Source organism: Lithobates pipiens, unplaced genomic scaffold, assembly GCF_037356315.1.
Source record: "Lithobates pipiens isolate NorthernLeopardFrog02 unplaced genomic scaffold, aLitPip1_a1.2 Scaffold_13, whole genome shotgun sequence".
In the NCBI taxonomy this organism is placed as follows: domain Eukaryota; kingdom Metazoa; phylum Chordata; class Amphibia; order Anura; family Ranidae; genus Lithobates; species Lithobates pipiens.
Window position 1 is genome coordinate 219866695 of NW_027507718.1, and position 24729 is coordinate 219891423.

General features: G+C 41.6%; 1 protein-coding gene across 2 annotated transcripts in view; it reads right to left on the reverse strand.

The window, feature by feature from the left end:
- The window catches only part of WRN (WRN RecQ like helicase), a 212458-nt gene that overhangs the window by 155184 nt on the left and 32545 nt on the right, over nucleotides 1–24729 (reverse strand). For both annotated transcript variants that reach the window (XM_077476232.1, XM_077476231.1), the window contains exons 9-12: nucleotides 23796–24141; nucleotides 20036–20116; nucleotides 16101–16236; nucleotides 4732–4807 (exon numbers count right to left, since the gene is read on the reverse strand). In XM_077476232.1, the coding sequence (XP_077332358.1) occupies nucleotides 4732–4807; nucleotides 16101–16236; nucleotides 20036–20116; nucleotides 23796–24141 (639 nt within the window). The remainder of the gene's footprint in view (nucleotides 1–4731; nucleotides 4808–16100; nucleotides 16237–20035; nucleotides 20117–23795; nucleotides 24142–24729) is intronic.

The window sequence follows — 24729 nt, forward strand, 5'->3', positions numbered from 1 at the left end:
TCCCACATTTAAAAAACAAATAAATACATTTTTCTTCAGTTTAGGCCGATATGTATTCTACATATTTTTGGTAAAAAAAAAAAAAAGTCGCAATAAGCGTATATTGATTGGTTTGCGCAAAAGTTGTAGCATCTACAAAATAGGGGATAGATCTATGGTATTTTTATTATTTTTTATTTACTAGTAATGGCAGCGATCTGCAATTTTTATTGGGACTGCAATATTGCAGTGGACAAATTGGACACTTGACACATTCTTGGGACCACTGGCAATTATACAGAGATAAAAATGCTATAAAAATGCTATAAAAATGCACTGATTACTGTGTAAATGTTACTGGCAGGGAAGGGGTTAACACTAGGGGCGATCAAGGGGTTAACTGTGTTCCCTAGGTGTGTTCTAACTGTAGGGGGATGGGACAGTCTAGGAGGAGAGAGAGAGAAAGAGAGATCGTGTTCATACTGAGTATGAACACACAATCTCTCTACTTCTCTGAAAGAACCAGGATTTGTCAAGCCAACCTGCCACAGTAAAACTGGTATAAAATATTGTCAGATGTTTTGCAAAGATGTACTGAATATTTTTCTTCTGCTTTGCTTCCATTTTTAACATTACTACTCTTGAGCAAGTATTCTTGAAACAGTGGGGAAAATAATTATTTGATCCCCTGCAGATTTTGTAAGTTTGCCCACATACAAAGAAATTAAGGGTCTATAATTTTTATCATAGGTATATTTTAAATGAGAAATACAGAATATCAACCAAAAATCTATAAAAAAAAACAAAAAAAACAAATGCTATAAATTAAGTTGCAGTTCAGTGAGAAAAATAAGTATTGATCCCCAAGCAAAAAAAGACTTAGTACTTGGTGGAGAAACACTTGTCGGCAAGCACAGAGAGAAGACGTTTCTTGTAGTGGGTGACCAGGTTTGCACACATCTCAGGTAGGGTTTTGATCCACTCTTCTTTACAGATCTTCTCTAAATCCTTAAAGGGGTTGTAAAGGTTTATTTTATTTTTTTAAATAACAAACATGTTGTTATACTTACCTCCTCTGTGCAAGGGTTCTGCACAGAGGGGCCCCAATTTCTGTGATCCTACAGCGGCACTCCTAGCTTATCAATTGCCCTCACGCAGAGCTGCATTCCATGGAGGCACTTGTGTGGGTGCGCTCCCGAGTCCTGCTGCTGCGTCAATTGACACAGGCAGCAGGATTCAGCCCTGTCCCCTGGCTCACATGTCACTGGATTTGATTTAACAGCAGCGGGAGCCAATGGCTCCTTCTGCTATTAATCTATCCAATGAGGACCCGAGACAGTGGCTGGAGCTGCTGTGCTCGTCTCTGTCGCTGAAACGATCTGGTTCAGATAATAAAAAGGGGGACTCTGGGGGACAGCTGTACTACAGAAGGTTTTTAATCTTAATGCATAGAACGCATTAGGGTGAAAAACCATACAGGTTTACAACCCCTTTAAGGTTTCTTGGCTGTCTCTTGGCAACGCAAAGTTTCAGCTCCCTCCATATATTTTCTATAGGATTAAGGACTTGAGCCATTCTACTGTTGCCTTGGCGGTATGTTTTGGGTCATTGTCATGCTAGAACACCCATCCACGACCCATATTTAGTGTTCTGGCTGAGGAAAGAAGGTTCTCATCCAAGATTTTACTATACATGGCCCTGTCCATTGGCCCCTCAATGCGGCAAAGGTGGTCTGTATCTTTAGCAGAGAAACAGCCCCAAAGCATCATGTTTCCAACTCCGTGCTTGACTGTAGGGATGGGCGGAAACAGTACCCACTTCATTTAAAGTCCCAGGGTGAATCCTTTGTTGTTTGTGACTGTAGGGATGGAGGTCATAGTCAGCATTTTTTTTCCTCCAAACACGGAGTCGAGTTAATGCCAAAGAGCTCAATTTAGGCCTCATCTGACCACAGACCACTTTCTCCCAATCCTTCTCTGAATCATTTAGATGTTCATTGACATGAGTGTACCATGTGCCTCCTTGAGGAGGGGGACTCGCCATGTTTGGAGGAAGAAAAATGCTGACTATGAACCTTAAGAACACCATTCCTACAGTCAAGCACGGATGTGGAAACATTATGCTTTGGGGCTGTTTCTCCGCTAAAGGTACAGGCTGACTTTTCCGCATAGAGGGGCCAATGGATGGGGCCATGTATTGTAAAATCTTGGATGAGATCCTTCCTGAACCGTCTTTCAGTATGACACTGACCCAAAACATACTGCCAAGGAAACAAAAGGAGTGGCTCAAGACAAAGCACATTAAGGTCATGGAGTGGCCTAGCCAGACTCCAGGCCTTAACCCTATAGAAAATTTATGGAGGGGGCTGAATCTTCGCGTTTCCAAGTGACAGACAAGAAACCTTAAGGATTTAGAGAAGATCTAAAGAAGAGTGGACCAAAATTTCTCCTGAGATGTGTGAAAATATGGTCACTAACTACAAGAAACGCCTTACCTCTGTGCTTGCCAACAAGGGTTTCTTCACCAAGTACTAAGTCATTGTTTGCTTGGGGATCAAATACTTATTTTACACATGGAACTGCAACTCAATTTATAACATTTGTATCATGTGTTTTTTCTGGATTTTTTTAATGCTTAAGGACCGCCTGCCGCAGTTTTACTGCGGCAGGTTGGCCCCCCCCCCCCCCGCGTGAACCACCGTCATTGCACATAGACAGGCGCAGGCGTGTGCGCACTGCCGGCAGGGCACTCTCATGCTCTCCGAGGCAGCAGGCCCACGGGTCGGGCTGACTCGATGTCCGCTGGCAAGCCACAATCATGTTGAGGATAGGCAGAAACGGGGAACTTCCTATGTAAACAAGGCGATTCCTCGTTCTGCCTAGCGACATGACAGAGATCTACTGTTCCCAGTGATCGCGAACAGCAATCTGTCATGTTCCTGGCAGCCCATCCCGCTTACAGTTAGAACATGCTGAGGGAACACACTTAACCCCTTAATCAGCCCCTAGTGTTAATCCCTTCCCTGCCAGTGTCATTCTTGCATTGATCAGTGTTTTTTTTTTTTTATAGCACTGATGTAATAATGTCACTGGTCCCCAAAAAGTGTAATTTCCGCCGCATTGTCACAGTCCCACTAAAAATCACAAATCGATGCCACAGCCAGCAGACACAATAAAAAATTAATAAAAGTCCCTAAATCTATTCCAGAGTTTGTAGACGCGATAACTTTTGCACAAACCAAAAAAAAAAAATTACTCTATTACGATTTTTATATACCTATGATAAAAATAATAGACCCTTAATTTCTTTGTAAGTGGGCAAACTTACAAAATCTGCAGGGGGGGGTCAAATAATTATTTTCCCCACTGTATACCAGGCAATAACTAGGTCCAAATCAGGATAACAGTTTCAATGGGTGGTAGCACTGGCATATCTTAAGCTGGCTAGATGTTATTGAGAGTGTGCTTTAAATCTACCATCAACTATGTAGTGCAAGAGACAGCCTCACTGAGCAAATCTAAGTAAATTGTTTAGGCAAGTTTTCTATCACATAGTTTTGATATATTTAAATAAGATTGTACAGAAATTGTACAATCTGACTGTATACTGCAAGGGGTAACAAATTAAATTTCAAGGTCTGGTCATTAAAAGGTTTCTCCAGCATAGGTTTGAAATTCATGTTTGTGCTAGGATTCAGATCCTAGTATATATGTAGTCATTTTAGGTCTAGCAAAAAAAAAAAAGAAATGTACCATTTCCATAGCATTTCAATAATGATTATTGTAAATTCTCAGCGTGCCCCCTTACATCAGGTGGCCCCATCAGAGTGCCCCTGTAGAGCATGGGAACTGGGAGGCAGAGCAGGCTGCAGGTCTGGATGGAGGCTGTTCCACCTCCCTTCTCCTTTGATGCTGGGGGTGGTGCAAACATGTGATAATATTATTTAAATCCTAGCGGTCCCCACGACCAATCATTGCAGTGTGTGTGTGTAAATTTATATTTTTCTAACAATGGTGAAAGCAAAAAGTAGCAGGTACAATATCCAAAAGTAGACAGTGAGAATTAAAATGCAACTATGGGCAAAATCAAAAAGGACATATAAAATTATGTCCTTCACTAGCATTAACACAACAGTTATATAACCTCCTATAACAGTTTTAACTGGTAAACCAGCCATTAAAGTCTGTTGTTTCTAAACTTCCTTTAACAGACCAAGCTGTCCAGCAAAAATTGGCAGAGGGTTGAGATAAACCATTTACCACTGACGGGGGTGCTTAAAATGGTCAGTTTTATTCACCTGGCTAGCTGGAGTTAGGCCTTAAATTGTTGGTGACTTACATAAAGTCCAACTACACTAACCTCATCACTGACTGACGGTGCTGCTGTCCAAGCTGACTAAGTTGCTCCCCCATAGGTGTATTACTAGCTGAAGAAGAGTTGAAAATAAATGAATAAAAGCTTTAAAAAATAAAACTAACGCAGGCACCACATCCAATTATTTGTTAAGCTACAATATATTACATTTTTGTTTTTGGGTTTAGATATGCTTTAAGAAAAAAATGGAGGCCTTGCAATGGATTCAACAAATACAATATAGAACATCATTAATTATACAACTCTTTAGTTGAATAGCATCATGTTAACTGCAAACATTTCTGAGTACCACCTGAAGCATAATAGTGTTTTAATGTTTTTGATATCAGTTTTAAAAAACAAAAAATGCTGCCCGATCCCTACCATGCGTATACTTACGGTTTAAAACCTGAATGACCAAAATAGGTCTTCAAGCAAGCTATTTGGTCAGTATTTGGTTCAGGCACACTTGGATCTGTTTGGAAAAAATGTAAAAGAAAATTTTAAAAATAAATAAAATACCATGAAAGCAACACCTTGGGATATATTTATTTGGGCCTGTTCGCACCAAATCCATTGGGGTACACTGGGCTCCCATGCTCAATAGTTCTAAGACACATGCAAGGTAATTAGCCTAATGTCCTATCAGTTCAGTTCCCATTACTGCACTGCAATGGTGTGTGCTAAAAAAAAAAAAAAAAAAAAAAAATAGGACATGCTGTATTTTTTTCAGCACAGAGTTTTTTTGTGACACAGTACACTGCATTGTAATCCACTGTAGTTCATAAAGAAAAATACAATATATACAAAGTTTGGCATCAATAAGAACTCTATTTGCTTTTTTAAAGCATTGATATGTATCAAGAACCATAAAATAAATGCATACATATAGCCAAGACATAACTATATTGAAAAAAGCTAAACATTTAGCAAATGGTCATTACTGTTTGAAATAATGGAGTCAACTTTGGGACATTTTTAAGAATTTTTAAACAATTAGGCAACACAGAGTAGCACAATGCTATAGGAGAAATTTAAGCTGTATAAAAATAAAAAATAAAAAAAGACAAAAAAAAATCCTGAGGTTACCCTGGAACCACTTGAGCATGGTACTGGAAGCAATGTGCGCCCCCCCCCCCCCACCATTGGACAGTGGAGAAGAAACTTGTCAGCACTTTCCCACCACCAGAACATGGATTTAGTGGAGCTCTGGTCTAGGGTGACTTTGTTAATATGGGTGGGGGTGGAGGGGACTTTTAAGCCATGCTCACAATGAGTGCCTTGACATTCATATAGATCAACCTAGGGGACACCTCTGAAATATACAAGGAGGGGACAGGCGCTCTGGCGTCCCACTGGGGTCGGGGGTGTCTTATAGGGATGGTCCCGTGAACCCTGGCTTGCTTGCCTCCAGAACAAGGGCATACCTATTCCCCATACAGGGATGCAGATTTTACTGAGGTTAGACAATGTGACCCCAGAACACTAGCCGTTTCCTCTGTCCCTCAGGGGACAACCTTTCCATGCCTTACAAGATGTGAGAAATACCTTACCATCGATACCCCTGAGGTAAACAAGAGATTAGATTACATAATCACACCACATCAAAACCAGGAAAGTACCCACGGGAACAGATGGTCCCCCCATACGTTAGTACCCCGTTGCCTTTGATACCTGGAACCTGGGAGAGGGATGGCATTATCCATTTAGGCTACAGTCAAGGGGTAAAGCTGACACGAACAATCATATCTTGTCAGAAGTTGGGACAAGGGGTTCACCCAATCCGCACGTTGCATATAAGCTTAAACTAGTGATCTTTGTGTATGGCACTTATTCTGTTGTTCATTATATTTTATGTTTGTTTATAACTTCAACATATGCATGCATGTTGTTTTTTTACAGGTTGTCAGTGTGTATATATATATATATATATATATATATATATATATATATATATATATATATACACACACACACACACACACACACACACACACATACACATATATATATATATATATATATATATATATACACACATACATATATGTGGTCCTTTTTTAAACATTGCGGGGAGGCCTGCAAAGCGTCTTAATCTAAAAGGAATGCAAGGAATATAAAAATATTTTTACAAATCCCTTTACAATAATTGCAGATTATCACAATTTATGTAATTTAAGCTTTCATCACTCACTGTATCTGAATATGCCTGTACTCACTGGCTTCAGCATGAGAGCCTTACATTAACTGCTATTCATTTGTTTTACAAAATGGAGCATAAGGGTGTCAATAGATACATGTCCTTTGACATCTGCTGCTCAATAGAGAGCAATGGATGGTCTGATCGGGTCCACCTGAAAAACTGACAGGCAGATCTGATCGGTCCATCAATGGACCTAAGTTTGGTTAAATGTGGGGAAGATGTCCTTTGGAGTTCTGCACAGTAAAACAGTGGCTGAATTAGTCTGCTTCCAACTACTGAAACCTGAAATATCTTTTGTCTATGGAGATTTTTTTTTCTTTTTACACTTGTGCCATTAAATTGCACTGCAGCCTTCATTTCAGCTGCCTCCCCACTTTTTTTGATGGCTGCTTTTGTAAGGTAACATGTCACGTGATTGCTAAGCTAAATGTCTGATTTGAAATAAAAAAAAAAGTATTTACCGTATATACTCGAGTATAGGCCGACCCGAATATAAGCCGAGGCCCCCAATTTACCCCCAAAAAAACTGGCAAACTTATTGACTCGTGTATAAGCCGAGGGTGAGACATGCCTGTCCATCCCTGTGTGTGTGTCCGTCCATCCCTGTGTGTCCGTCCATCCCTGTGTGTCCGTCCATCCCTGTGTGTCCGTCCATCCCTGTGTGTCCGTCCATCCATCCCTGTGTGTGTGTGTGTCCATCCATCCATCCATCCCTGTGTGTGTGTGTCTCCATCCATCCATCCATCCATCCCCGTGTGTGTGTGTCTCCATCCATCCATCCATCCATCCCTGTGTGTGTGTGTCTCCATCCATCCATCCATCCCTGTGTGTGTGTGTATCCATCCATCCCTGTGTGTGTGTGTCTCCATCCATCCATCCATCCGTGTGTGTGTGTCTCCATCCGTGTGTGTGTGTGTGTGTGTGTGTGTGTGTGTGTGTGTGTGTGTGTGTGTGTGTGTCCAGCCTACCTGCACCTACACCCGCAGCAGATCGCAAAACGCAGTGCGGAAATGAATAGGGTTTGCAGTGTTAGCTGCATGGCAATATAGTGTGAACCAGGGCTGAGGACCCATTCACTTTGGCAGGGAAAAGGGAATAGTTGAGTCGCAGATTTATTCCCGCTGGCCACCCACACAGAGAAGACCATCCAGCAGCCACTTTGCGTCATAGCCACGACAAAAATCCCATCATGTTTAGTGGGCAGTACAGGTGTGTGTGTGTGTGTGTGTGTGTGTGTGTGTGTGTGTGTGTGTGTGTGTGTGTGTGTGTGTGTGTGTGTGTGTGTGTCCAGCCTACCTGTGTCCCGAGCCTTTGTCCCGAGCCTCCGTCCCGTGTCGTGCCTTGCCTTCGTCCCGTCCCGTCCCGTCCCGTGCCGTGCCTTGCCTTGCCTTGCCTTGCCTCCGTCCCGTGCCCTCTTCGTCGGCGGCCATTGTAAAATTCAAAAGCCGCGCCTCCTCCTTCGCCTGTGATAGGCGGAACACTGAATTTCCCAGCAGCCTGTGTTCCGCCTATCACGGACGTCGTATCATCCTCGTCCGTAGTACGAGGATGAGACGATGCCCGTGATAGGCGGAACACAGGCTGCTGGGAAATTCAGTGTTCCGCCTATCACAGGCGAAGGCGGAGCCGGAGGCGCGGCTTTTGAATCATAGAATGGCCGCTGTCTGTCTGCTCGACACGCTGATCGAGCGGGCAGACAGCGATGACTCGAGTATAAGCCGAGGGGGGCACTTTCAGCCTCAAAAAAGAGGCTGAAAATCTCGGCTTATACTCGAGTATATACGGTAGTCAGCCACCAATTGTGCAAGTTGAGAGAGGCCTGTAATTGTCATCATAGGTATACCTCAACTATGAGAGACAAAATGTGGAAAAATACAGACAATCACATTGTCTGATTTGGAGAGAATTTATTTGCAAATTATGGTGGAAAATAAGTATTTTGCCAATATCAAAAGTTCATCTCAATACTTTGTTATATATCCTTTGTTGGCAATGACAGAGGTCAAACATTTTTTGTAAGTCTTCACAAGGTTGTCGCACACTGTTGCCGGTATGTTGTCCCATTCCTCCATGCAGATGTCCTCTAGAGCAGTGATGTTTTGGGGCTGTCGCTGGGCAACACGGACTTTCAACTCCCTCCAAAGGTTTTCTATGGGGTTGAGATCTGGGAGACGGGCCACTCCAGGACCTTGAAATGCTTCTTACGAAGCCACTCCTTCGTTGCCTGGTGTGTTTGGGATCATTGGCATGCTGAAAAACAAAGAAACGTTTCATCTTCAATGCCCTTGCTGAAGGGAGGAGGTTTTCACTCAATCTCGCGATACATGGCCCCATTCATGCTTTCATGTACACGGATCAGTCGCCCTGTTCCCTTTGCAGAGAAACAGCTCCAAAGCATGATGTTGCCACCCCCATGCTTCACAGTAGGTATGGCATTTGTTAAGTTGGTCCCAGCTCTCTGCAGGTCATTCACTAGGTCCCCCCCATGTGGTTCTGGGATTTTTTCTCACTGTTCTTGTGATCATTTTGACCCCTCAGGGTGAGATCTTGCGTGGAGCCCCAGATCGAGGGAGATTATCAGTGGTCTTGTATGTCTTCCATTTTCTAATTGTTGCTCCCACAGTTGATTTCTTCACACCAAGTTGCTTGCCTATTGCAGATTCAGTCTTCAAAGCCTGCTGCAGGTCTACAGTTTTGTTTCTGGTGTCCTTCGACAGCTCTTTGGTCTTCACCATAGTGGAGTTTGGAGTGTGACTGTTTGAGGTTGTGGCCAGGTGTCTTTTATACTGATAACAAGTTCAAACAGGTGCCATCAATACAGGTAATGAATGGAGGACAGAGGAGCCTCTTAAAGAAGAAGATACAGGTCTGCGAGAGACAGAAATCTTGCTTGTTTGTAGGTGACCAAATACTTATTTTCCACCATAATTTGCAAATAAATTCTTTCAAATATCAGACAGACAGACAGACAATGTGATTGTCTGGATTTGTTTCCACATTTTGTCTCTCATAGTTGAGGTATATCTATGGTGACAATTACAGGCCTCTCTCATCTTTTTAAGTGGGAGAACTTGCATAATTGGTGGCTGACTAAATACTTTTTTGCCCCACTAATATATATATATATATATATATATATATATATATATATATATATATATATATTATATATATATATATATATATTATATATATATATATATATATATATATATATATATATATATATATATATATATATATATATATATATATATATATATATATATATATATATATATATATATGGTTTAACTTCATGCCAAGTCGGGGTTGTCGTGGCGCTGGCTGTTTCTTCCCATTTTCCCAAATAGGATGGCACTCTATTATCAGCTTTTATACTGGTGAGCGCTGAAGCACTTTTGTGCCTGAGCGTTTAGTTGACCTTCCTACACCCTTAGTAGGATTGACTATTTTATCTCTCTTTTATCCCTCCAAGAGATACATCACAATTAAAAAGTACCTTCTCTACTCTAAACTTTTTTTTCTTCTTTTCTCTAAACTACTATTTAACACATCTGTCCGCACTCTCCCTCTTACCCAACCCTCTCTTCCCCCCCCCCCCATAATATACCCTTTCCCCTGGTGCCTACCTTCCCTCTCTATACATCCCCTTCATTCCTTAGTCCACACCCTTCCTCCAAGACAGGGCGATGGAATCTATAAAAATAGTGTCTCTGAACGCAAGAGGCCTAAACATTCCTGAAAAGGAGGCACATGCTCTTGACCGATTTAAAGAGCTTGCATGCGGATGTAGCCTTTATTCAGGAAATTCACTTTAAACATGACAAACTACCTATTCTTAAAAACCGATTCTTCCCCTTGGCAAACCACTCCACTAAACCGACAACCAAGTCCAAAGTGGTTTCCATATTGCTCTCCAACAAACTACCATGGAAATGTCAGGCGGAAGTTAAATACCCAGGGGGACATTTCGTATTTTTTAAAGGTCTTCGCAGGTGACACAAAACTCACGTAAGCAGTATATCACAGACCCTAAACAAACTGACAGAGTTCATGGAGGGCCAGCTAATCCTGGGAGGGGATTTTAATGTCCCCCTACTCCAATCAATAGATACAGTTTCATGACACTCTGTAAATCCCCCATCCCAGAGCAAATGGATAGCCAACGCGCTATACAAATCCCAATTGATTGAGATATGGAGACTACAACACTCGGGTGAAGAGACTATACCTTTTACTCCTCACCACACAAACTATACACTAGGATAGACTTTTTCTTGATCCCACATAGCCAACAGCACACAGTCCGCGACTCTGCAATCGGCTACATTACTTGGTCGGACCATGCCCCCAGTTCATTTACATACACACTAGATGTAGGGAGGACAAGGGCTCCCTGTTACAGATTTTCTGCTCCTGCCCAAAACTAAAGAACTTCTGGGAAGATGTACACAGTATAACGCAAAAAATTTATAGAATGCAAAATCCCAGCAGACACATCTTTCTTCCTATTACATTTGTCAAAAATCTCAGCCAAAACCTTCCCGGGAAAAAATAAAATAAAAATCGCTAGTACGACAGCTATTAAAAGCTGCTAAGGCATCCATACCCCTCTACTGGAAACAGCAGTGCCCACAGACCATTGGGTGCTGGATGAGAAAGGCGGAAGAGATAAGCAAAATGAAAGACTTGATTCTCGCTGCACAACACAATCAGGAGAAATACATTAAGACCTGGAGTCTTTGGAACATCTTTATTTACTCAGACGAGGGGACAACCCTCCTGGGGACTTAGTGCTCTAGAGCGGTAATATCTCTCCGCGTCCTCGCCCTGTCGTGGTTCCCCCCTTCCCTCCCTTTTTCCCCTCTCTTATTATTCCTTTCCACCCTTTCTTAGTTCTGCTACTATTATAGTACTCTATAAAAAGATAAAAAGAGACTTTTGACAAGTAGACTGAGATACATCAATATCATTCACGCATGCGTGGGAAAATCATGTAACATGTTTAATGTTTTAAAACAAAACTGTATTTCATGTGTAATGACGTCTATACTTCTATTATAATGATGGGATTTCTCCCTTTGGGCGTATTTAATTTAAAAAAAAAAAATGTAAAAAAACGCATACATACATACGTACTCACCTCCAGGCTGAAGCATCGATCTGATGCTGTAGCTGTACTACGTTGGCTCCAAGACTGAGAACTGAACTATCACATGACCGCTGATAGTTCAGTTCACAGTCAGCTTGGAGCAGAGAACAGTGACTCTCAGTCCAAGAGTCCAGAGAGCGTCTGATGGAGATCGGCAGGTTCTGAAGGGATACAGGGAGATTAGTGGTTAACCACTTCTCGACCGGCGCACGACGATGTACGTCGGCAGAATGGCACTGGCAGGCAAATTGGCATACAGGTTAAGCCAGCAAAATGGTCCGGTCTGAAAGTGGTTAAAAAGTGAATGAGCAGGGAACAAAGCTCAAGTTTTTAACCCTAGGAAACAACCTCTGCATCTGGACAAGGGGTGTGCAAGACTTTCAAGTATTTGTTAATGACAACAGACATCCCCCCCACTTTGGAATTTGGGGCACACTTTCATGCCAAAGAGGGCTTGTCGGTAGATTTGGCAGACTTGGAATGCCAGGTCTTGTGGGTGGTTGGAGAACCAAATCAAAGGGATCGGGGGCACTTCAGAGAAGTAATAAAAATGTAGAAAACTCGCAAGTCTGTTCCTTAGACTTCTTTTTAGCTGCGGAAGAAAATACTCTTACTCAAGTAGCATCTTTGAGGATACTATCCAAGGCTGTGTGAAGTAAACACTTCTTGTAACCAAATTCGACAGTCCATCCTTCGGCCACAAAGCCTTGCACAGGTGTACTGACATAATACCAATGAGAGACAGATGACCCAACAAGTCATCACAGCTAACCATCAAAGCCAGAGACATCATGTAATCAATGATCAGCGGGTCATTGTTAGCATCAGTGAGATCACATTTAAGGGATTTAACCCATTTAGCCATGGTCTGGGGACAAGAACCACAGCCATAACTGGGTGCAAAATAAAGCCTGCAAGGAAAATATGGGCCTAGAAAAAAACTTCCAGTCTCTTATCAGTGGACACCCTAGGGGTGTCAAACTCAATCTCATTGTGGGCCAGCCGCATTAGCAGTATGATTGCCCTCAAAGGACCAGTTGTTTCTGAGGTGCGCTGCGTACAGAGTGCAGAGTTCAGGAGTGCACTATGTACAGAATGCAAGGTGAAGGGTGTGCTATGTACAGAGTGCAGGGTTCAGGAGTGCATTACATACAGAGTGCAGAGTTTAGGGGTGCGTTGTTTACAGAGTTCAGGTTTGCGCTGTGTACAGAGTGCGGGGTTTGAGGGTGCACTATGCACAGTGTGGAACCCCAACCCCCCTCTCCCAAAGCTTCTTCGTATCTCTCTCTCCTACCTGACCTGGCTCTAGTACCTCCCTGTGCAATGCAGCTCCAAACTAGGTGTAAGAGTCACAGGACAAGGCTTGGAGGGCCGCATTCAGCCCGCAAACCTAAATGAAGGGACATGCTCCACTGGCATAGTAAGCGCCTTGTTAAAGGTGAGAGATGGTCAGATACACAGCAGAGACAGACCATTTTTAGCGGCAAAGAAGTAGAAAAGCAAAAATCTGATTAGGTGCTTCCAATCATACAGAAACAACTCCAACAGGGCCTTTAAAAAAGGTAAAAAGACCAAAGGCCAGACACTGGTAGAAGCAACAGACTTCCCATTTCAAGGTGTGGCATCAGTAAGGGCTAAAATGATATCTTTTATCTTTCATTAGCAGAAGGCTGACTCCTCAGAGGAAAGCTCACCAGTCTGCAACTACAGAAATTTAGAGTCTGCAAAGGAAGGTATTTTAGTGAGTTTGTGGCCTATATGGTCAGGATCAAATATTTACTTGGTAATCTAGATTATAAAGTCCTCCATAAAACTTTGAAAACCCTCTTCTTAAAAGAGGATTATGGCCAACTATAGTGAACAAAGTCAAAGAAGAGAGGAAAATAGACAGACACAAGTTCCTGGGCTTCCAGCGGAGGAAATCTTCCAATTGTCTATGCTTGAAATGTACATGGCTGACGAGGCTAAATGGTGAAATTACCCTATGAACAGATTTTTCTCTACCTCTCATGCCTTAGCAAAACATCAGGTTCCTCTCTAATGATTGATATTTACCACCACCATGGTATTTTCGAACTGGAGTCAAATCAGGTAATCCTCCAACTGGGTGATTCAATGAGGAAGGGTCCACCACATCACTTAAAGCTCCAGTATGCTTATCAGTAGATGAGATTCCTTTAACCACCAAGTCCGCTGCCCTGAGAAGGTGCCTAGGATACCTCTCCAGCTGACAGGCTGGCATCCGTCATGAGGATATTTTAAAAAGGCAGGAAGCAGAAATGTTTGCATACTCCAGAGCAAGATTCCTGAGCCACCAAGCTGTCTGTTCTCAGGCCTCAACCAAACAGGCTTGTCCAGGGACAGGACTGACTTGTCCCATTACAACAGACTACTGCATTGCAAATGTCTGGACCAAAATTGGATAAAGGGGGCTGCCTCAAAAGAGCGTGCTCTGAAGGGGGGCACGCAGGCCACTCGAGCATGGGAGGACATCTAGTCATGCCCTCCTGGCAAAGTAGGTCCGCGCTGTAGCAGTCAGTCATTCAGCTATAGCACAGATGGGAAGAGGTTAAAGTATTTTATTAAGGCTGCTCCGGTGTCTCTTGCAATTTATTCTCCATCCTCCGGCTCTTCTCCCTCCTCCGGTTCTTCTCCTCTTCTGCTGGGTCTTGTCTCTCCGCTGTCTTCTCCCTCTGTTCTTCTTCCGATGTTGACTCGATGCGATTTCCTGATGTAATGCTGGGTTCGCCGCGTGCAACTAGTTATATTGGCATGGGTGGGGCCACCCACCGATGTCATCGGAAGGCCTCGTCCTCCTTATGATGTCACCACGTGGGGCATGATGAGACGATGGGGACAAGGTGCTTTGGAGTGCGGGCACATGTCATGTGGCCTGGTATGGTCCAGGAGGGGGAGCTCTCTCACCCACCATCCTGACCTGCCATGCTTGGATAAGGGTTTGGTATGGATTTGGGGGGGGGGGGGGGGCCACACCAATTCTTTTGGGCATGAGGGTTTCCCTTGAAATCCCTCGGTCTGGTATTGTCCGGGGGGGGGAACCCCACGCCAATTTTATTTTTTTTCCATTTTGGCAAGGGTTCCCCTTCATCCTCAGCACACAAGCCGCACCACAAATCTTCTGGGCTCCCATAAGGAATTACTGATATTGAATAAAGGCAGAGAAACCTGGCTAAAAGCCAGTGTGGCTAAACGCGCATTGAAGCCAATACAAAGCGCTGATAAAAATCGCAAAAAGCAGCGTTTTTCTGCCAGCAATTTGACGTTCAGAAAGCCTTTTTTGAGCATCCTGTATGCATGGAGCCTTGAAAACAGACAGTTAGAATGCCAAAGATCTGAAATAGTTGAAAACGGAGCACTCATGGAATAGTACAATTATATGACATAAAAAGAATACTATTACATTGTTGTTACCATAAATTCTCAGCCTTATTGGTCCATAAATATGAAAAATATTTTATATTTCTAAGTGATTTCAAACTTTTAAATGAACACATACATACACACACTCCATATATGTGCAGCATTTCTGCAATGAATATAACTTTAATATACAACTCTACTTTTTTATTTTTTTATTTTTTTTTTATGAACAAAAACAACATTCTCCTTGGGTGATCTTTGTACATTGCAATGATTTTAAACAAACTTTGCTGCAGGCTCCTATCTTTTGCTATTCTGAAGAAAAAGCTGTTTGTCTGTGTCCATGTGCAAAATGAATGTGCATGGAAGTGATTTCATAGATATCAATCAACTGCTCCACTGGATGGGTACTAATGAGGTGGCAGGGACTGCATTTCTTTAGACACTATTTCCTTTTAGACATATCTAAACAAAAATACATTCTTTCTGCAGGGGATACCAAAAAATATCACTTGTATCTTAGTGCCAACTTCTGCAAAAATCAGCAAGCCCAAATAACATTTCCGAGGGGTTGATCTGTACAGCATCTGTGTACAGAGCACCTCCAGGTTGCCATATTGGATTTTATAGTGCTGCAGATTGAAAAGGAAAGGTCATTTTTAATAACATTCCATTGCATTGTATATGCAATTGTATATGCTATATTATTTTCTTATTATGATTTTAATTTTGTATACTGTTTTGTATACTGTTGCACACAGCACTAATAAGGTTTTGATTATATCTTTGCATTTTTGAGTCCTGATTAGAAATTATCCTGCCTATGTTACGCCCTTTGTTACCATAAAAGTATAACTAATATTAATGTGATACCTACGTAATGTGTATAAACAAAATTGGAAAGATGCTGGGTGTACCTTCTGTTCCCTACTGTAGAAGCTATTAATTTAAAATCATTTATCAATATGAGGATAGGATTTTCCTATCTATAACATTTCCAGAACACCCTTTAAATTTGGAAGAGCTTACCCCAGTCTTCTTCAATCTCTTCTTCGATGCCTTCATCTTCTTCATCATCCACGACATTACTTAAATATTTACTATTTGTGGAGAATGATTTTTTTCCAGTGTCATACTCTGGACTGTTTTCCAGATCCTCTACAGACTGAAAAGTTTAGTACACACAAAAATGATTACTAGGACATGAAATAACTGCTACGGTACGTTTCTGTAAAAGTGGAATGCAAGCTTACAGTATCAAAAATTATTGCTATATAATTTAACCTTATGGCTCACGTTAAACTTTCTTCATATTTAACCCTGTATGAAATAATAGTATATAATAAGAAATTTTAGTTAGTATGTGCTACTTAAAAGTGACTGTCACCATAGGGTCACTTTTACATAAAAAAAAAAAAAAAAAAAAAAGCACACCTGTTAAATAATTACATTTCTTTACATATCCAGATCCATTGCTTCTTCCCTCTTCAACCACTGAAAGCATTTCACCGTCCAATAGTTAAGTAGGAGTCAGTGAGAGAAACCACACAGCAGCCAGCAAGGGAGCAAATATTTGACTCATTCAATGATCAAATGCATGCAAGAGCTGGGGAGTGGAAAAGTAACGCTTTCCCTACATAGACCGGTCAGTGAGTAAATAAACATTTCTTTTACAAGTGGGCTTTTGCCATAAAAGTGACCCTGCAGTGACAATTTCACAAATATTAGAGAATATAAGATACAAAACTGGTCTGGTTATAAAGAAAGTCAACAAAAACATCAATGAACAAAGACCTTTCAAGGACTTCGAGTTGCCTAGAACAAATACCAGCTTTTTTGTCTAGGTAAGTTAGCAGTGATAAAATTGTCGCTTTTGCCAAAAACATTTAGGAGGTTTTTTTTTTTACCAGTTAAGGTTCTCTTTTTTTATATTCTACAGCAGATTATACTACAATTTATATTTTTTGTCTAAAAGAAAAAGACTCTCAAACAATTCTATACTGACACAAACTGGATGGGGGCTTGGGCCTTCCAAATATTTCTAAATATCATTAAGCTGCTCATGTGACTCAACATGGCAAATATGAGCAGGCTGAGAGACCTCTTTGTGGTTTGGTCTGGGAGCCATAGGATTGCTATCCACCATCCATTACGAATGTCTCCTAGATACACCTGAAAGCCAGGTCTTAGATGTCATAAAATACTCTAGATTGATTTCCACGCATCTTATACTATGATCTTTTTTATACTGTACATACACTTAGCTTTACTAGGATTTATAATTATAAGACTGTAATGGTATTAATGCTTTCCGGACTCTGATAAGGGGACTATGGCTTATCTAACAGAGATTTTTATTTATTTGTTTTTGAGTTTTCCTGTACAATCTTTTTTTTGTAGTACTTGACAGGACATAGGGTACTCCATATGCATGACTACTTGAGTTTTGCTGCCACCTTTAGGTGAACAGACACTTACCTAAAAAAAATAAAAAAATAAAAAAAAGCAAGAATTCCCCAAAGATAACCCTTTCCAGCTCAGCTAAGCCTCAGTTTTGTAGCAAGAAACCAGGGGCAAAGAGGGGAAGAATCCTTGTGCTCTGTACTGTACTCCAAGCAAAGGATTTTACAGTTAAACTAAAAATTCTAAATCATACATCACAGGATGCTTCATTTTCATGACTACTTGGTATGTTCCAAAGCACCAAACATGAGGGTTGGGCAACAAAACGAAAAGGCCAATGTGCCCAAAGCCGATAGCAAAACCGGTGTCCGCAGAGAATTAAAAATCCACATAGTAGAACTTTGCAAAGATAAAGACAAAGTAGCAGCCTGACTAACAACAGAAGCTTGATGAATTGCCCAGGAGTAAGGATGAGCTCTGGTGTGTTCGCTAATCACAGGCAGTGAGACATTGTCCCGATGCGCGGCTGCAGAAATCGGGAAATGTCTCACTGCCTGTGATTAGTGCAGCGCCGACTTCCTGACGGGCTCTGCACGTGGGGTGTGCGAACACGCCGGAGCTCATCCTTACCCAGGAAGCACAAACACTCCTGGTGGAATGGGCCTTGAAATGGATTTGAGGAACCTTTCCCTTAATACAATAAGCCTGAGAAGTAAGCAGACAAATCAAAACAGAAAAAGTGGATGGAGTGGCAGCCTGACCCTTACGAGGACTCCCAGGTAAAACAAAACAGGGACTCAAGAAGAAGACCAAGGACTCCATATCAACTTTTCCTGGCAAAGAACCAGAAAAGGCTTCTTACAGGAAAGTGCAGCCAACTCCAATACCTTGAAATCGGAAGTAATGGCAACCAAAAAGAGAACCTTGCACCTAAACAGCTACAAGGGAGTCTCTTGGAGAGGCTTGTCTTTTAAGAGATTTATGATATCTGCATACCACATTATTCTTGGGCAAGCAGGTGCGCTCATAATAATAAGGACATCCTCTACTTTTATTCTGTGCAACAGATGAAGAAGAAGCTGTAGTGCAGAAATAGCATAGACTGGAGAAAACTGATCCCAAGGAGTCACCAGGGCATCTATTGCAACACCTGAGGATCTCTGGTCCGGGACACAACTCTATCCAGATAGTTGTTAATTCTAGATGTCAAGTAATCCACATGCAGTGGCCCCCCATCACAGACAAATTTCTGCGAAGATCACAGCGTGAAGGGCCCAACTAGGCAGAGGGTCGTCCCTACCCGATTTGGGTGCCCATCCTATTGTCCTCCCCCCAACTCCCAACCCATCTCTATGCCAGAGCAATGCCATGGCTTGCTGAGGGTTCCCTGTAGGGGAGCAGCCCCCCTGCTGAAAAGAGTGCTGGCCCTAGACAGACACCAAAGTGGCAAGTCACCCCCCAACATACAAGTGTCCCAATACTTTCTGTGCCCTGGTACTGATGCCCTGTAGGCATGTTGTAGCTGTGCAGGGGCTCTGTCAGCATATGAAGTCAACATCAGTCCAGCTCATTTGCACATTGCTAATGCAGTGTATTGCCCAAAATCAACCTATACTACCCTGAATGCACACTCGAACCATCATCATCACCACTACTACTATTATTATTACTCCAGTATGGGTAAGTGTGAGATGAAAGTGCACTTATGAACACTACCATGGACATCTGAGGTTTGATTTATCCATGTACCATCATAACCACTACTATTACTACTATACATATAAAAATGGTTCTATTGCCATAAAATAATAAACGATTCAATATATTAAATTGATTCAATATATTTTTTTAATTTTTAATTCTTACATTTTTTTTTTTTTGAGTGTGGCCTGTGGGGGTGGTTCGGGTGGGGCTTGGGTTGTGCGGCCGCACACACTGACACACACACACATATATGGGGCTGTCTGTATGTGAGAAACCATTGCCCGCTTAGGCTCTGAAGAAAGGGGTTCTCCCCTGAAAAGTATCATCCATTTTTGGGGTATAGTTTGAGCCACTTGACGTCAGGTCCTGGCTTGTCGATGTTCGGAATAGTGGATTCTGCTTTATTGATTATGCCTTCTATCAATACTCGTTTGAGTATATATTTTGCTGTGTTTTATTGAATAAAGCTCTATTAGTGATAATGCACTAGGTTGGTGCTCCTTTTCTTTTTAGTAATTACCACAGCCATTTCATCTGAGGAAATCCTGAAAACATGACCTGTTGGGGTGCCTTGAGGACTGGAGTTGAGAAACACTGACTTAAGGACACCAACTAAAAACTGAGGCCTAGATAAGCTTGGAGTTGTCACGCCTTGGCATGAAATTGCTGCCTGGTGGCATAGCCCAAGTTCGCCATGAATATGAATTGATCCCGTGTACGATGATGTTTGATTAAGCAAAGTCATGTCTGTTTCATGAATGTTAGTGTGTTCCAGATTTGATATGCAACTGGTCTGTGGTCACATACAAAGCAAACATGTTAAAACATAATTACTGATAAAAGATGATGATGTATACCTTGAGCATTTCACTCTCTAGCTCTTCATCACTCTCAACGACAGGTTTGTGGTGAATTTCATCATCAAAGTCTGTATATTCCTGTCGTATAGTATACAGATCAACATCACAGTTCACATCAAACAGCGCCAACAGAATATATACAGTGAGGAAAATTATTATTTGATCCCCTGCAGATTTTGTAAGTTTGCCAATTTACAAAGAAATAAAAGGGTCTATAATTTGTATAATAGTTGTATTTTAAATGAGACACAGAATATAAACCAAAAATCCAGAAAAAACAAAACAAAAACATGTTACAAATGTTATAAAATTGAGTTGCAGTTCAGTGAGTAAAATAAGTACTTGATCCCCTACCAACCAACAATTTTGGCTCCCACAGACTGGCTACAGTCTGTGCTCATGTGGTACACAGATTAGTCCTATCAATTTAAGAAGGTGCTCCTTACAACAACTCGTTAGGTTTATAAAAGGCACTTGCCCACAAAATCTCATTATTTTATTCAAACCCACCATCATGGGCGAGCCCAAAGAGCTGTCAAAGCACATCAGGAACAAGAAGGTAGACCTGCACAAGGCTGGAATGGGCTACAAAACCATAAGCAAGAAGCTTGTTGAGAAGGAAACTGTTAGAGCGATTATTCACAAAAGGAAGAAATACAAAATAACCATCAATTGCCCTCGGTCTGCAGCTCAATTCAAGATTTTGACTCATGGGGAAAGGATAATCATGAGAAAAATGTGAAGGATCAGCCCAGAACTACACAGGAGGAGCTTGAGAATGATCTCAAGACAGTTGGGACTGCAGTCACCTAACAAACCAGTGGTAACACAATACGTCGCCAAGGATTGAAATCCTGCAGTACTCGCAAGGTCCTCTTCCTCAAGAAGGAACATGTACAGGCCTATCTAAAGTCTGCCACCAAACATCTAAATGATTCAGAGAAGGATTAGGAGTAAGTGCTGTGGTCAGATGAGACCAAAATTGAGTTCTTTGGTATTAACTCGACTCGCCATGTTTGGAGTAAGACATATCCTGATTTTGACTCGAAGAGCGCCATCCATACAGTCAAGTATGGACGTGGAAACATTATGCTTTGGGGCAGTTTCCCTGCTAAAGGTACAGGACAACTTTGCCGCATTGTGGGGCCAATAGACGGGGCCATGTTTTGTAAAATATTGGACGAGAACCTTCTTCTCTCAGCTAGAACACTGAAGATGGGTCGTGGATGGGTCTTCTAGCCTGAAAATTACCCAAAACATACCGCCAAGGCAACAAAGGAGTGGCTCAAGAAGAAGCACATTAAGGTCATGAGTGGCCTAACCAGCCTCAAGACCTTAATTCTATAGAACATTTATGGAGGGAGCTGAAATTTCGAGTTGCTAAGCGACAGCCAAGAAAGGAAAAGGGATTTAGAGAAGATCTCTAAAGAAGAGTGAGATGTGCGCAAACCTGGTAACCAATTACAAGAAACATCTTACCTCTGTGCTTGCCACCAAGTATTAAGTCAGATTTGCTTAGAGATCAAATACTTACTTTACTCAGTGAACTGGAACTCAATTTATAACATCTGTGTCATGTTTTTTTCTGGATTTTTGGTTGATATTCTGTCTCTAGAATTTAAAATACACCTATGATAAAAAATGATAGACCTTTCATTTCTTTGTAAGTGGGCAAACTGCAGAGGATCAAATCATTTTTTTTCCCCACTGTATGTGAAAATTTAAGACCATCAAAGTAGAAATATTGGATAATTTGTGCAGTAAAATAAACAAGGGTCCAATGCTTTAAAGTAACCTTGTCACTACCGAGTCAAAACTAAAAGTAGAATTACCTGTAAGAGGCTCTGTACTTACCATTCCATCCTGTGTATTAAAACATTGCCTCCATGCTGGTCCTCAGCCATGTCAAATATTCAACCTTTTAAGTAGGCTGAATATCCGCTCTCAAAGATATTTCCGATCTCACGGGGGTGGAAAGCAGGCACGTGCCCGCCACAAGCTCCGCGAGTCTGACCTCGGGGATACCCACGATCGTCTCACGAAGAGGAAGAACAGGGAAATGCTAATGTAAACAAGCATTTCCACATTCTGCCCTAGTGACAGGACGCTGATCTCAACACCTTGTAATTGGGAGCGGTGATCAGTGTAATGTCACACATAGTCCACCCCCTCACAGTTAGAACACATCCCTAGGACACACTTAACCCCTGCAGCGAGCCCTCCTGGTTAACCCCTTCAGTGCCAGTCACATTCACACAGTAATCAATGCATTTTTAATCGCACTGATCGCTGTATAAATGTGAATGGTCTCAAAATAGCAGTAAAAGTGTCTGATCTGTCTGCCATAATGTCACGATAAAAAAAAAAAATTGCTCATCACCGCCATTACTAGTAAAAAAATTACTAGTAAAATAAAAAATTATTAATAAAAATGCCATAACTCTATCCCCTATTTTGTAGACGCTATAAATTTTGTGCAAAAAATGTATAACCTCCTGTCTTTAAAAACAAAAATATGTAGAAGAATATGTATCGGCATGAACTGAGGAAAGAAATTTTTTTTATATATTTTTGGGGATATTTATAGCAAAAAAGGTAAAAAATATTGCTTTTTTTTTTCAAAATTGCCGCTTTATTTTTTATTTAGTTTTATAGCCCAAAAAATAAAAACGCACAGGTGATCAAATACCACCAAAAGAAAGCTCTATTTGTGGGAAATAAAGGTCGTCAATTTTGTTTGGGAGCCACGCCACACAACCGTGCAATTGCCAGTTAAAGCGACACAGTGCCCAATCGCAAAAAAAGGGCTTGTCTTTGGCCAGCCAAATCCTCCGGGGATGAAGTGGTTAAAGCAGAACTTCAGTCCGCCTCCTCTATGGTAACACCATTATATCACATGCGCAGCTGGATTACTCTTTTTTATCACTATATTAAAAAAAAAAAAAAAAAAAAAACACCTTACCTACATAGCTATTCGGGCCTTGAAATGTGTGCAAGATTTGCGGCATCCCCTACCTTTCCCTAGGTATCCCTGTTCTTTACTTTCTTCAGACTCCCTCATTTCCTACCTTGTTTGACACCTTTTTCTTACTCTTTCTTTTCACGGTCTCTGGACGTACCCTTGCACATAGCATAACCTTCTGATGGACTCATCCTCCCTCAGCACTCGAAAAGCTACTAAATCGCTTCAAGAGAGGTACCCACGTTACTGTACACTTGGCCATTATAGGCAACTTAAGTTTTCCCAATAGCTCAAGGCTCCTGCACATTGTTTGTTACGCACTGGACTGGTTATCCTCGACCTTCCTTGTACTGTAACAATTCTGTATTACTTCCAATAGCGTTCACTCATCCATACAGCTGTAGAGATTTCAACCAGCACTGCTGGTATGCATGAGGATGTCACAGCATCCAAGACCTGCCCCTACAAGTTTTGTCAGAATATATTGAAAGCATATGCATGAACGGCACTCCAGCACCCCTGGAAGACATCATATTTTAACTAAATGCATAGGAGTGGGGCCTGGCCGCTATAACATCACACATACTGGCAATGCCGGTCAAAATACCTACAGCTGTAGATAGAAGCATGACTTATAATTGATCTAGCGCCCGCTAACTATTGGTTTGAATTTAGTGCTGTTGTCTGGATCCCTGTCATATTTCATGATACAAATACATATCTTAAATGTAATGAGGGGTGTCCTTTAAATGAGCTTAAATGTGTACAAGAATAGAATAAATGTTTAAAGCTCACCTCTATAGCTTCATCATCTTTCTTGCATTGGATTTTCCCCATGGTTTCCATCAGCTGAAGTTCCTCTTCAGTTATGCCTAAAGTCATGCCAAAGTCCTGGTCCAAGTTCTGCTTAAAATGGATATCATTTTCCTCGGTAGATTTATCATTTGTTTCTTGTGTGCAGTCATCTTTATTAACCGAGTGGATTTCACCATCAGACACACAGGTTCCAGCTTTGTTATTACCCTCTGGTGAGCCTTCACAAACCAATTCTTTAGAGTCCTCCTGTGCCTTTGTTGCTTCTGCAAGTATACTTCTGACATCTTCCAGACTCTCAGATAGCTTTGCAAGAATATCTGCAGCTCTAAAAAATTATATTTTTATGGGTTTAAAAAAAAGTGTCATTTCAGTTGCTCAAATCTTACTACAGGTAGTGATCAGACAAGAAAAGTGGCAAACAGTCCCACCAGTAAATTCCATTACAGTAAAGCGCCTTTCAAAGCAGCTGCCAAGGGCAGTAAAAACAGATGGTTTGAGCTAGTTTTGCCAAACCTAAATTCTACCATTGCAGCCAGATAGGGCTGAACACGTGCCACCCCAGCGATGCTTTCTGGGAGCAGTAATTTTATCTCAGCTTGGAGAATGGCTAATTTAACAAAGGTGGCCAGGACGTGGTTACAACAGATGGCTGATCCTTGGTTTTTATCCCCCACCAACCTCCCATCTAAATACTACCATTGCAGACCAATGGGGCTGCATACATGCTTTGTGGCAATTTTAATGTAGTTTGGCAACACTTGTCATTAAGCTCGGTGGGAGCAAGCCAGACCCGCAAACCAAATGCCAAATATTTAAACTGTTCTTCTTGTCCAATAAAAACTGCCATAACACCTGTTCAATCACCCTACATTTGCATTAAAATAGATCATGATTTACAGTAAGGTAATGTTAC